This window comes from Paroedura picta, chromosome 5 (assembly GCF_049243985.1).
Source record: "Paroedura picta isolate Pp20150507F chromosome 5, Ppicta_v3.0, whole genome shotgun sequence".
NCBI classification, from domain to species: domain Eukaryota; kingdom Metazoa; phylum Chordata; class Lepidosauria; order Squamata; family Gekkonidae; genus Paroedura; species Paroedura picta.
The window spans coordinates 51,879,384-51,891,955 of record NC_135373.1 but is presented as its reverse complement, the minus strand read 5'-3'; the positions used below and the strand labels follow the sequence as shown (position 1 = coordinate 51,891,955).

General features: G+C 44.7%; 1 protein-coding gene across 2 annotated transcripts in view; it reads right to left on the bottom strand.

Moving 5' to 3' along the window:
* Positions 1 to 293: 293 nt before the first annotated feature.
* ITPR2 (inositol 1,4,5-trisphosphate receptor type 2) overlaps positions 294 to 12,572 on the bottom strand; it is a 228,630-nt gene continuing 216,351 nt past the window's right edge. For both annotated transcript variants that reach the window (XM_077337917.1, XM_077337918.1), the window contains exons 56-57: positions 8,894 to 9,055; positions 294 to 7,038 (exon numbers count right to left, since the gene is read on the bottom strand). In XM_077337917.1, coding sequence (XP_077194032.1) covers positions 6,952 to 7,038; positions 8,894 to 9,055 — 249 coding nt within the window. In that variant the 3' untranslated portion in view covers positions 294 to 6,951. The remainder of the gene's footprint in view (positions 7,039 to 8,893; positions 9,056 to 12,572) is intronic.

Genomic DNA, 12,572 nt, shown 5'->3' with positions numbered 1-12,572 from the left:
GCCCACAGAGTTAAGTAGCCATGCTGTCAGTTGCAGGTCCTGCACCTCGTAGTGGGGAATAGGGCCATATTATGCTAGATCTGGTGTTGCAGGGAAGTGCAAGACGCTCCCCTAGGTCGGAGGCTAGTCACAAGAGACCGAAGATGAACTTCACTTTTTAACTAATATTCACGCCGTGCCACAGCTCCATGCCAGGACTTTCTTTCATTAGCAAGAAGGAAGATTATGGGGCTTTAAGGAAACTGCTGTGTTAACCTGTTGAGTGCAGAAATCAGTGGAACTGGGAAATCTAGTTCCAAGTTTCAGACACAGTAAGCCTTTATTTGCAACAGAGCTTTATTAACAAAAGCAACCACTATTTGCAATTGTTTTATCTTCTGTCAATAACAAATAACAGCAATTTTATCAAACTTCCAGTATGCATGTTCACTGCTTATCATCACCCTAGTGATGAATGTTAAGAGAGATGCCTGAACTATAAAGGTGCCCAGCTTTGATGAACAGCATCAACTAACGTTCAAAACAGCCCAGTGAGTTTCCAACGGACTTCTTCAATCTTGTGCACCTAAAACAGGAGGCCAAAACACCAGTGGGAATCACAACTGTTCACACTGCTGCATCTTGCCCCTCTCTATTCTCAAAGTAACCATCTCTGTGTTTTCCTGCCTGGATGCAGCTTGGGCATCGTGGACACTTCGGGGAGGGCCTCCTAACATATCCATATCAGGCTGCTTGAAGTTCCAAAAGAAATACGGCCAGATGCAGTATTTTCTTGAGCTGGAACAAAATGGGCACAGACATTCGGATGCAGTTTTCCATTAGAGAATCCGAGTTCAACATTTAGCATCATTATCTTTTTCCCCCTTTCAAATTTTACTTTTGAAACTGGCTTTTAATTCCCACTGGTCTCAGCAGGTGAGATTTTAAGCCCATGGCTAATTCTGTCTATTAAAATGAGCAGCACTTTAAGGCACTTACATTTCACTGGTTCATGCCCGTACACTTTCATTTTTGATTAATTTTAAGGCAGCCACATTATGGATCAACTTGCTAAACTCATTACCTTTTTGTGCCTTTTCCCCTAACAGTGCAGTCCTAAACAGAGCTATGCCTATCTAAACCCAATGACTTGGACTGTGAAGGGTGCAACTCTTGATTAGACTGCAGTGCCATTCCCTTTTAGTAACCATAATTAACAGCCTGGAGAGAAAATGTCTGGTCTCTCTAACACGGGGTGCTATTATTATTTAAACCCTATCTTTTGCCTCCCACAGGGGACACAGAGCATCTTACACTGAATGCCTTTCCTCTATTTTAACCTCAAGAACATAAAGAGCTGCCCCACTCACTAGGTGTTTATTTATTTACTTGTTTGTTTTATTCATTCGGCTTATAAGTCAGGGTTAATCATAGAATCATAGAGTTGGAAGGGACCATACAGGCCATCTAGTCCAACCCCCTGCTCAATGCAGGATCAGCCCAAAGCATCCTAAAGCATCCAAGAAAAGTGTGTATCCAACCTTTGCTTGAAGACTGCCAGTGAGGGGGAGCTCATTACCTCCTTAGGCACCAGTTAAGGCTGATGGTGGAAAATAGGTAAAAATCTGTAATGTACAATACAACAATAACCATACTGAGTTTTTACAAACATTGTTAAAATTACACAACAAATATATTAGCAATTAAAACCCAAGTGTCATAAAATGTACAAAAGTGCTAGAGCTCATAAATAAGCTCTAGCAGTTTTGTATATTTTAAGACCGTGGTTTTAGCTTCTAATATAGTGTTTGTTGTGTGGTTTTAATCATGTTTGTGAAAACTCAGCATGGTTATTGTCATATTGTGCATCAGATTCCCCTCAAAAGCATTTTTGCTGTTGTTGTTAACAGGGAATTCTTAAAAAGTAATAAAATATCTTACCTATTTTGCACCATCAGCCTTGGCTTTGTTTGTTTTTTCATACTCAATTTTATCCTCACAATAACCCTGAGAGGTGGCTAATGCTGAGTCTGTGACTGGCCCAAGGTTTCATGGCCCAGTGGCTTCCCCAGATCCTAAACTAACACAGTAATCACGCTACACTGGATGTTAATGTTCAACTATTCCTATACATGTAGCCTCTGTTAAAGAACAAGCACAGTCGGTTCTCCAGGCTGTGGGCAATCCTAAACGTTATCGGGAAAGAAAATTCAGATTAGGGGGAAATATAGATTTGTTGTTTGCTTTTTCCAAGCTTCAAATAAGTCATGCTTTGAATAGGAGGCCAAAGAACTTTTCCTTCTGAACTCATTTCTGTTTCGACATCTTGAGTTCTTGCTTTGAGCTGCCTCCATTGAGGGCTGCATGCCACACACTATAGTAGGAGATGCCACGGTTTGAAAATGTCAGGCACACCAGCCTCTGGCCTAGTCTACTGGTTTTTCAGCTGAGAGTACATCATAGGGACCTGCTGCTTCCCCTGGCTCCGAGAACTATGCTTGTGCAATGCACCTGAGATGGAAAATGATACATGCCTTCTTCATATAATGCTACATTTTAAGATTGTGGCCACTGCTTTCTATATGGAAAGTCCTGAGTTTGCTCAGTGCTATTTATAGTAACTGGCAAGTCTCTCCAAGGACTCGGAGAGAAACTCTTTAGATTTGAGATCCAGGGACCTTAGCCATGCAGAACTTGTGCTTGACGCCTAAGCAATGACATAGCTTGCTATAGGACCAAAGTTTTCTCTCTAGAGACACAGAAATGGCAGATCTTGGGATGTCACTTGCATGCCTTCCTTGAAACAGGAGCTGTTCCTTGAGGCTGGCTTCAGTTCCATGCTAGCACTCTGCCAAGGAACTTTTCAGACCACCAGGTTGTAATGTCAATCTGTGGGACCTAAAATGGGGCTGCAAAAGCCTTTTTGACTGACTTCCAGGAACTTAGGCTGGAACTACAAATTGTTGCTTGTAAATCCATTGCTCATTAGGCACTAAGTTGCTTTGGGATTTCCACATGGAGCTGGTTCAAATGAGAAGAACCTCAGATAGAAAACTATGTGATCTAATGTTGAGTTGACACCTCTGATCTCACAAATGTGCTCTAGAGGTGAAAGCCCAGGTCCTGAATGCTTGCAGAATCTGGCCGTGAAAATTTTATTCTGCACAGCTCAGCGTAACACTTAAGAGATGTGAAATGCCACATAGGAAATGCTTCTAGGGAAATAAATGAAAGGCTCGGTGGACACCTAACAGCCGCACCACACAAATACTTGACTGTCAATGACACAGTTGCAAAATAAGCCCACTATGTGTTCAGGCCTGAGAAATTGCTTGTCACCCAGTTTGTGTTAAGATTGCACTAATGACTTCTAAGAAACCACCAGAACTGCTATTGGTCCCCTGACTTAGTTTTATAATATACTAGTAAAAAAGCCCATTTGTAAAAACGGGCAGAGTTTAGGCATTAGGTGCGGTCCTCCTACCATACTTGCAGCGGCTGGAGGAAGGCGCGGCTTGGAAGGGGTGGTGGCGCAGTTTGGCGTGGGTGGCGGCGCAGATGACGGGAAGCTCAGATCCTGGATAGTCTGGGCATGCGCCCTGTAGGGAGGGCGGCGGGGCCCCATCGGGGCGTCGGTGTGAGCAACCAGGCATGCGTGTGAGTTGGCGCAGGGCGCGGCGGCTGGCGGCAGCAGGAATCAGAAGGGAAGAGAGGGGCAGGGAGCAGGAGGACCGGCGGAAGGTCAGTGCGGTGGCGGGGAGCGGGGATCAGCCGTGGGGGATCGGGTATTGGCCGTGGGAAGCATGAGTTGGGCTGGGATTGGGAAGCGCGGGGACGGGAGCTGGGGAAGAGGCTGCGGGTGGTTGTTGGGGCGGGTGATGAAGGGTTGTGTAGAGGGTGGGGGGTTAGCTGGCGGCGGGTGGTGTAGTGTGTGTTGGAGTGGTTGTCGGTGTTGCGGGAAGCGGCAGCGGGTTGGAAAGGGGTCTGGGGAGGGTGGGGTGTGAGGTGGCGGCGGGTGGGTGGTGGAGTGTGTGTTTGAAGGCTTGTTGTTGTTGTTGCGGGCAGCGGTGGCGTGTTGGAAAGGGGTCTGGGGAGGGTGCGGGGTTAGCTGGCGGCGGGTGGGTGGTGGAGTGTGTGTTTGAGTGAGTGAGTGTGCGTCTTGTGGAAAGCGGCGGCGGGGCGGGAAGGGTTCTGAGGAGGGCGGCGGCTGTGTGCCGGGGGTTGTTTGTGTCCTGGGCATGGGACGCGGGGCGGGAAGGGGCCTGGGGATGGAGGGGGGTTATTTAGGTAGTAGCGAGGTGTTGGGAGGTGGCGGGAAAAGAGCAGGGACGCCGCGTCTTCGATGCGGCGTCCCTGCTCCTTTCCCGAGGGCAATGGGAAGGAGTCTCCTGACGGGCGAGGCTGGGCCAAGCGGCCTATGGGGAGGTTCGCCCCGGTGAGTTTTTATCATGGACAGAGCCCGCCCTAACTCCTCCCCAATAGCCCTTAGGGCTTTATTTAATCCGCTCCGCGGGAGCGGTTAAAGATAATTGGGATATCTGCTTTATTTAGGTCAATATCACAAATACTTTTTACTATTCTCTATTGGCATTTTGTACTAAAGGTCAGTGTAGTATAGTTGCTAGAGCGGTATACTCAAAACTGGAGAGCTGGGTTTGATTCCATACTCCTCCTCCATGTGCAGCCAACTGGGTAACCTTGGACTAGTCACAGTCCTCTCAGGGGTTTTTGCAGAATAGTTCAGTTAAAGCTCTTTCAGTCCCACCTAACTCACAGATTATCTGTTGTGGGAAGAGGAAGGGAAGGGTGTTTGTAAGCCCCTTTGGAACTCCTTCTGGTAGTGAAAATTGGGGTAGTGAAAAAAGGGAGCCAGCTTGGTGTGGTGGTTAGGAGCGCGGACTTCTAATCTGGCGAGCTGAGTTTGATTCCCCACTCCCCCACATGCAGCCAGCTGGGTGACCTTGGGCTCGCCACAGCACTGATAGTGCTGTTCTGACTGAGCAGTAGTATCGGGGCTCTCTCAGCCTCACCCACCCCACAGGGTGTCTGTTGTGGGGAGAGGAAAGGGAAGGGGATTGTAAGCCGCTTTGAGACTCCTTCGGGTAATTGAAAAGCGGCATATAAGAACTGACTCTTCTTCTTCTTCTCCTATTAAAAAACAATTCTTCTTCTTCTTCTCTCTCTCTCTTCTCTAAATCTGAGGCAGGCACTTGGGGAAGTCCAAGACTGAAAAACAATGTGAACTGCATTCATTTGTGCTCCTGGTAACCGGCTTCTTAAGGATTTTTGGTCTGATGAAGTAACTCCTACCCCCAGCAGAGTTGATGCAAAAACGATATGGTCCCTGCTGAGGATCTGGCCTTGACCTCCATCAGGACATTAGAGAAAGATCCAGAGTCCTGGGCCAGTGTCCAGTGAGAGTCAAGTGAGAGACACCAGTCTCCAGTGAGAGTCAAGCTGCTCAGAAGTTGGGCAATAACATACTGCCTCAATCCTGTCTCGCTGGAAGTTTAACGCACTAAAGGATAAGTACAAAAACACAACTCTGCCCAAGGAAGGTAACCAAAAAGGCTGAAAGAAAGTCAACTATAACTGTGCATGCGTGTCAGCGATCAGCCTTCCCAAGTGGCATCATTCAAACTTGAGCACTCCATTAATTAAACATAGACAGAAAATTAAGTGAAGCTTATTGCCAAAAGACATTTCATGTTGGGTTTTGCATATGGAGATTTGTCTTTAGATTGGGATTATATTCTTATATGTTTAGCCAGGGTTATTGTTTTAAAATGATATTTTAGCCACACCAGAAAAGTTGCATTATTAAATTATATATTATGTTTCATATATTTGCAGTTATATTTTAATATCTTTTTCTTTGTTTCAACCTTTTAGGTTTCTTAATACACTAAAGGAGCCTGTTGGATAAATGCATTTGAAAGTAAGGAGAGGTTGGGCCACATCTTTATCCAGTTAAGCCCAACAGCTTCTTTCTGTGGCTCCTGAACAGTAATAACACAATTACAATTCTCTCCAGAAAGTCATCACTAGGCTGCTTACCCGCTCAAAATTAGTCTCTAATACCAGTTATAAAATATATCATCACTCCAGTCTTTCTCATAGTGCATGGATAAAGTTTAAAAACATCATTACATGAAATCTCTACCTGCAGCCACTTTAATAGGGAACATCGAAATCCAAGAGCAAAGAAATCTATTCCAGTTAATATGATCAGTGGTTCTGTGCATACATCTCAAGCTCTCCCCACTGCTCTTGCATGAGGATAAATAAGGAACAGCAGCAGCTAACAGCTAACACACCCTTTGCAATGGAACAGAGTGCTGTAGCTTGAGTTTTCCAGCAAATTCTCTTTTGAGAATGATTGTATTCATCTCCCATTGCAAATTTATGTGCTGTTATAACACTATTGTTTTTTGCTGCTGATATATTTACAGTAATTAAAATGGAGAGAGCGCGAATGCTAAGGAAGCATGAGAAACTAGGCTGGCCGGCTGGCCAAGGCGACAACAAAAGGCCTCCACAGCTTCCGAATGAGGCTGCTGTATTCAGCATTAATAAACTATTCTCCCTGTCCCTTTCTCGATCCATTCCCTTTACAAGGATTCTGATAGTGTCCAAAACAACAGAGCCAGCCTTTGTCTTGCTTTTTCCTTTGCCAGCAGTCCCCAAAGAAGCCAACTGAATCACAAGGAAGTGTAAACTGGGGACACCTCTCCCTCTCGGCACATGTCACGAAGGTCAAAGAGCCCCTCTCCTTGTTATCTGCAGCGTTTGAGCCCGTGGCCCCTTTCAAGCCATGGAAAAAGGGTTACAAATTGTTCCCAGAGCTCGACCACTTAACATCTTGGCACTGGGTTGTTTATAACTTCCCAACAATAGGCGCCCTTCAGCACGCCCCATTGCGGCCATTCTGTAATCAAGTGAGGAAAGCTGGTCCTGGCTTCGCCCATGGCATCAGTGTGGTGGCATGTGATGGTTCACATGGGGTGTGTTGGACCCAAGGAATCCCAGCCTCTGCTTGTTTTTCCTTTGTTCTGTCATCTAAAGGAGGAAAGGGAAGGGAATGGGAGGTAAGTGTTTCACTGCTCTTTAGCCAATCAGGCACACAATTACAAGCATCACACAGTGACAGTGAGTATCCCCCTGCCCAGAGATACAGAGTTGAGGAACACTATCAAGAGTGTTTTCATGGAATCATAGAGTTGGAAGGGACCTCCAGGGTCACCAAGTCCAACCCTCTACAGAATGCAGGAAATTCACAACTATCTGCCACCCACAATGACCCCAATTCCGTGCCCAATACTTTATACAAAGAGTGACTTTTTTATTATTCACTATCTAAAGTATCTGAATTGCCTTTCGTTTCTTAGTGATCTGGTTTCAAACCTTAACTTAAACCCTACTTAAACTCAAACTCACCCAATCTTTCTTCTTCTATACAAGCGGCAGCTCAGGCAATATTAGTGTTAGTGCAATTTTAATAACTTAATTTCAATTCATTATATTTAAATTTTAATTATGTATGTAGGTATATTTATATGTCCTGTACGTTTTAACCACATGTGATCCACCCTGAGCCCCTGGAGAAGGGCAAATTAAAAATGTAAGAAATTACAAATGTTTAATTTAACTTCTTGCCTGTTCTAGATGCTTTAATGCAGTGGGGCTCACTCTGTAGCTTGTAGAGAGCTATGTTCAAAATTACCATCAAACATAGGAATCACAGTTACTTCCAAACCTGGCATGAAGCCTGTACCTCAGGAGGCTTGAGGTTTACCTGTTCCATTGGCAGCAACTGTTCCAAGGTGGGAACTAAGTACCAACCAGAAGTCCCACCAATTGAGGACCTTGCCTATTTCCCTAAAACATGGGACAGGTGCAGCCTTGGAGAACAATGCTCAGCAGAGCCACAGCTGGCATGTCGGAAAGCCACAGAATATCACTGCTTTAATGGGTTTAAGAAGGTAAATTAAACAACTAAGGCTGCGCTCAGAAGAACACTTTTCTGAGAGTAAGCCCTATTGAGTAACATGGGGCTAATTTCTGTGTAGACCTGCTTAGCCTGCCTCTGTAATAGAGCATGGAAGCAGGTCTACTCAGAATCCTACTAATCTCTACCCAACAAAATGTTCTTAGGATTACACTGTCAAGCCAGCACCTGTTTGCTGATTAATTGGTGAGAGCCCAATCATAACCAAAGCATGCTGATTTTTACTGGTGTGGCTGAGCATTACGATTCCACCTGTGCATTTGTTAATTTTGATTTTGCAGTAAAGAGGAAGAAAAAGAACAAGAGGATGTTTCCTTGCACAATAAAAGGCTTATTTCAATTACTAAGCTGGAAGGTCTCTACCAAGGTATTTTGGGTAAGAGGTGACTTGGTGGGGGTAATGGAGCTCTTAAGCAGTTATAGAACAGATTGTTATCTACTTATAGCCTGTGCCCAGCCGCCTCCATAGGCTCAACTCTATCATTTTTAGTATCAATACTGCTCCTAGCCCACTCACCATACTGATTAATGCAGGAAACAGCAATGTTTTAATCAGTTGACAGCCCTGCTATGAATCCATCCTGTCCTGCCGCATTCTTGCATTGCCTTGATAAGCTTTCTCTGCAGTTGGAATAAGACCTTCTGGCCACAAAAGTTTATTTCACAGCTGGGACCCAGTGGAGAGGCTAATGCAGGGGTAGTCAAACTGCGGCCCTCCAGATGTCCATGGACTACAATTCCCAGGAGCCCCCTGCCAGCGAATGCTGGCAGGGGGCTCCTGGGAATTGTAGTCCATGGACATCTGGAGGGCCGCAGTTTGACTACCCCTGGGCTAATGTCTCTGGCCTGCATGCAGCTGCTTAAACTCCCCGTCAAATTGTCAAAGACCATGACCAATGAACGTACCTGTTCTTTCAGCTCAGCTAATTGTCCCGACAACTGCTTGACCAAGTTCATGGTGGACTCCAACCTCTCTTGCAGGCTCCGGATTTCATTTTGCTCACTGTCACCCTCGTTGCTGACGAGGGACATGGCTCTCATCCGAGGGAACCAGTCTAAGTTCTTTTCCTGCCAGGGAAGTGGAAGAATGTTAGCAGCGGCTTTGCCCAATATATACTTTTAGTGTCAGGATTTATGCAAAAAAAAAAAAAATCACAAAGGCTTCTATTGTGTTTTTTGCTTCTCCCCAGTTTCCTCAGCAGTAGAAAGTTCCAGGAGCTTAACAAGACTGGTTTCCCCCCAACGAGAGTGCTGCTTTTGTAGCATCAGCTAACTGACAAACGTCAAATCTAAGCAGACAGGTTACACTGTCAAGAAACATTCATCTTTTACATTTCCCCAAGGCAGGGCATAATTTTAGAGTTTCCCATGGTGATCCCTGGCTAGTCTGCTGCAAACACTCAAGACATTTCCAACAGAAAAAATCTTTCAGCTCTAACCCTTCCTGACAGAGACTTGTATCCTTAATATCAAGAATGCTGATTGTTAGTATCAACTGGTAACATTAAAGGGGAGGGGAGTGACGGCCCCTTTCCCTTCCCCCAGTTCCATTTCCCTGGCTCCCACTGGCAGGGTGGGGGACAGATGTGGGCTGGCCAGTGCTCATTGCTCTCTTTGTCACCATGCCCACCAGTAAGGATTTGCATGCTAGACAAAACATTTCTCTCTTTTGATGGCCATGACTCCATTTTGCATTGCTATAAGCATAAACAGGAGATCAGCAAAAATAAAGGGAGAAAGATATAATCTGTTATTAAATTACTAATGATCCATGTTACTGATCACGTGTACTATGAGAAAATTCAGCAGACAATCATCTTTCAAACTGTACAATAGCTCTGTAGTTCGGGCATCTTCCAGAAATCTTCCCAGCCACTCTAGATTCAGGAGTAGCTCGCGTGAAGAGACCCCCCAGTGATCAGTCCCTGGTCCCACGATCACTCATTTTAATGTTCCCCTGGCTGCACTGGAGCTGCTTGTAGAAAAGTAATTCCTCATCCGTGAGCAATCCTTGCAGAATGTTGCTTCTATGTGGCCAGACGAATGTCTAGAGCAGGGGTAAGCAACGCTTGGCATGCATGCCACCAACGGCATACTCAACCATTTTGCTTGTCTTGTGGGACCAACCAACCAAGGCACTGACAATACTGCTTGGCCAGAGGTGCAGAGAGAAGGCAGCAGGTGGGGCTTATGCCTCTCATTGCCTGTTGCCAGTGGAGACCCTGAGATGCTGACAGCACTGCTGGGGTTTGACTTACTTCAAGCATCTATGGCCCAGTATATCCCTTTCCCTGACTATTTTGCTTGCCAGTTCACCAATATCTTCTCAGGTAAATGTTACATTCCCCCCCCACCGGCACTTGGTCCAAAAGGGTTGCTCAATGGTCCTTTGGGAGCAGTGACTGCTGCAGAGTTAATCACTTATGTAATGCTAATAAAAAAGCCATATCCTGTTTGGTGCAGAACTAGACACACCGGGACACTTGCCATACAGACAGGATCAACCCATGCTCCCTGTCCAATGTAGACGGAATGGTAAAGCCAGGTCCATTGGTGAGTGACACAGTGGTTCTCAACATGTCAGGCATCCATTACCTTTGATTTACACATCAAATATGATCCACATAGAATGTTGCTTCCACTAGCAACCAAGACAGTAATAGCTTGGGTGGCCCATAGCAAACAACCTTCATTGGGTCACAATTCTTTCAGGTCCAACGGCATGTTGTCACACATTAAGAGAAACTCTTTATTTCTCTTTACTCCATTTCTCTCTTAAATCTATTTCTTTTTTTCCTTTTAGGAATTTCAAGTCTATTTTGAAACAAATCAGTTTTGAAGAAGAAGAGTTGGTTTTATACCCTATGCTTCCCTACCCGAAGGTACCTCTCCCCACAACAGGAACCCTGTGAGGTAGGTGAGGCTGAGAGAGTTCTGAGAGAACTGAGTGGCCCAAGGTCACCCAGCGGGCTGCATGTGGAGGAGGGGTGGAGAATCAAACTCTCTTCTCCAGATTAGAGTCTGTCACTCTTAATCACTACCGCACACTGGCTCTCAAAAGAGACATTCAAGAAAAGGAGGGACAGGAAGGGAAATTCTGCACAATTTCATCATTTAAGTCTGCAGATAGAGACAGGAATAATCTCAAACCCTCCTCTCTTCCTGCTAAGGCACTGCCCGACTATGAGTACATAATAACACCCCCCCCCCCGCACAAGGGCTGAAGTTACAAAAAGGTAGAAGACAACCATCTCAAAAAAAAAATCAAAGAGAAATTCATCTTCTGAAAGACAGACAGTTCACTGGCTATATCTAACAAAGTGTCCAAAAATCTGTGGCATATGGAATGGCTTGCTGAGTTTCAAGGGGAGGACTGTATGCTTCGACTAAAGCTTTTTGCCATACTGAAAGTTGGGAACAGAATTTTGCACAAGTGCAACCAATGGTTTGCAGGTGTATTCTATCCCACTTTTGAGAAAATTGGTGTTTACTGTTTAAAACGGACTCCAGGGTCTATTAGAATTCTTGTGTGGTCTTTGCCACTGAGGAAAATACTTTGAAAGCAGTACTTACCAGATAGCGCTTTGGTGAAGACTACAAATAAATAGGAAATAAGAAGAAACAGACAAAACCCATCATCTTTCATCAGTTGATTGCTCTTCTTTTATTGTACTCTATTCAGCCCCTGTTCAGGATTCCTTGTGGTTTTTTGAGTTTCAAGCCCTCGCAGACAGAGTTAAGTATAAAAGGAGTAGCTAGAGCATGTCTGAAAAGCCCTGGCCAAGTATATAAAATGGCTCTCAAAGTTGAAGTCACTGACAAAATTGTTACAGTTAATTCCACAATTTCCTGGCACAACTGTTTAAATGGAACCTTAGCCAGTGGTCTTTCATAGTTTTGTACATGTTTAAATAAATAATCTCTGGGTTTTCTAAGGGCCAGATTCGATACTACAAACACAACCTATCCTCTGCCACTCCCACACCCTCTTTAGGTAAGGAGACTTTAAAGATTTGATTTATCTCAGGGTTTCATATAACACAGAGTTATAACCACTTGTTTTCTATTTGACGGCAGACAGTAATAATTTGGCTAAGCTAATCCCCTATTTTGATGTATGTTTATCCTAAACTACAAAGCCAACTCATTTTCTGCCAATTCGGTTTGACATTTTACGGTCAAGATGACATACGATAAACAATCAGCTCCGAAAAAGGATTGGAAAGATGCATTAGGAGTTGTTTTGCATCTATATGCATCTAGCGATAACTCCAGGAAAATAAAAGCATACCCCAGTAATTACTTGTGTTTTTAATGCTGTAAGAACATGAATATACCCAGCTAGGTTTACTAGAAGCTGGTGTATAGACCAAGGAAATAATACCTTTTCAAGTAAAAATATTTTTGCTTCTCATGTGGATTTGTAGGTAATTCACTGACTATTGTACATTATAAACAAATCACCTTCACAGCATGAGTTGGATCAAGACTAAGTTGGCAATTTCCACCAATTCCCTCTTCCTGATGCCCCCCCCCCCACTGTTCTTCCCTCCTCATAACAACAATGCTGTGTGGTAGCTTAGAC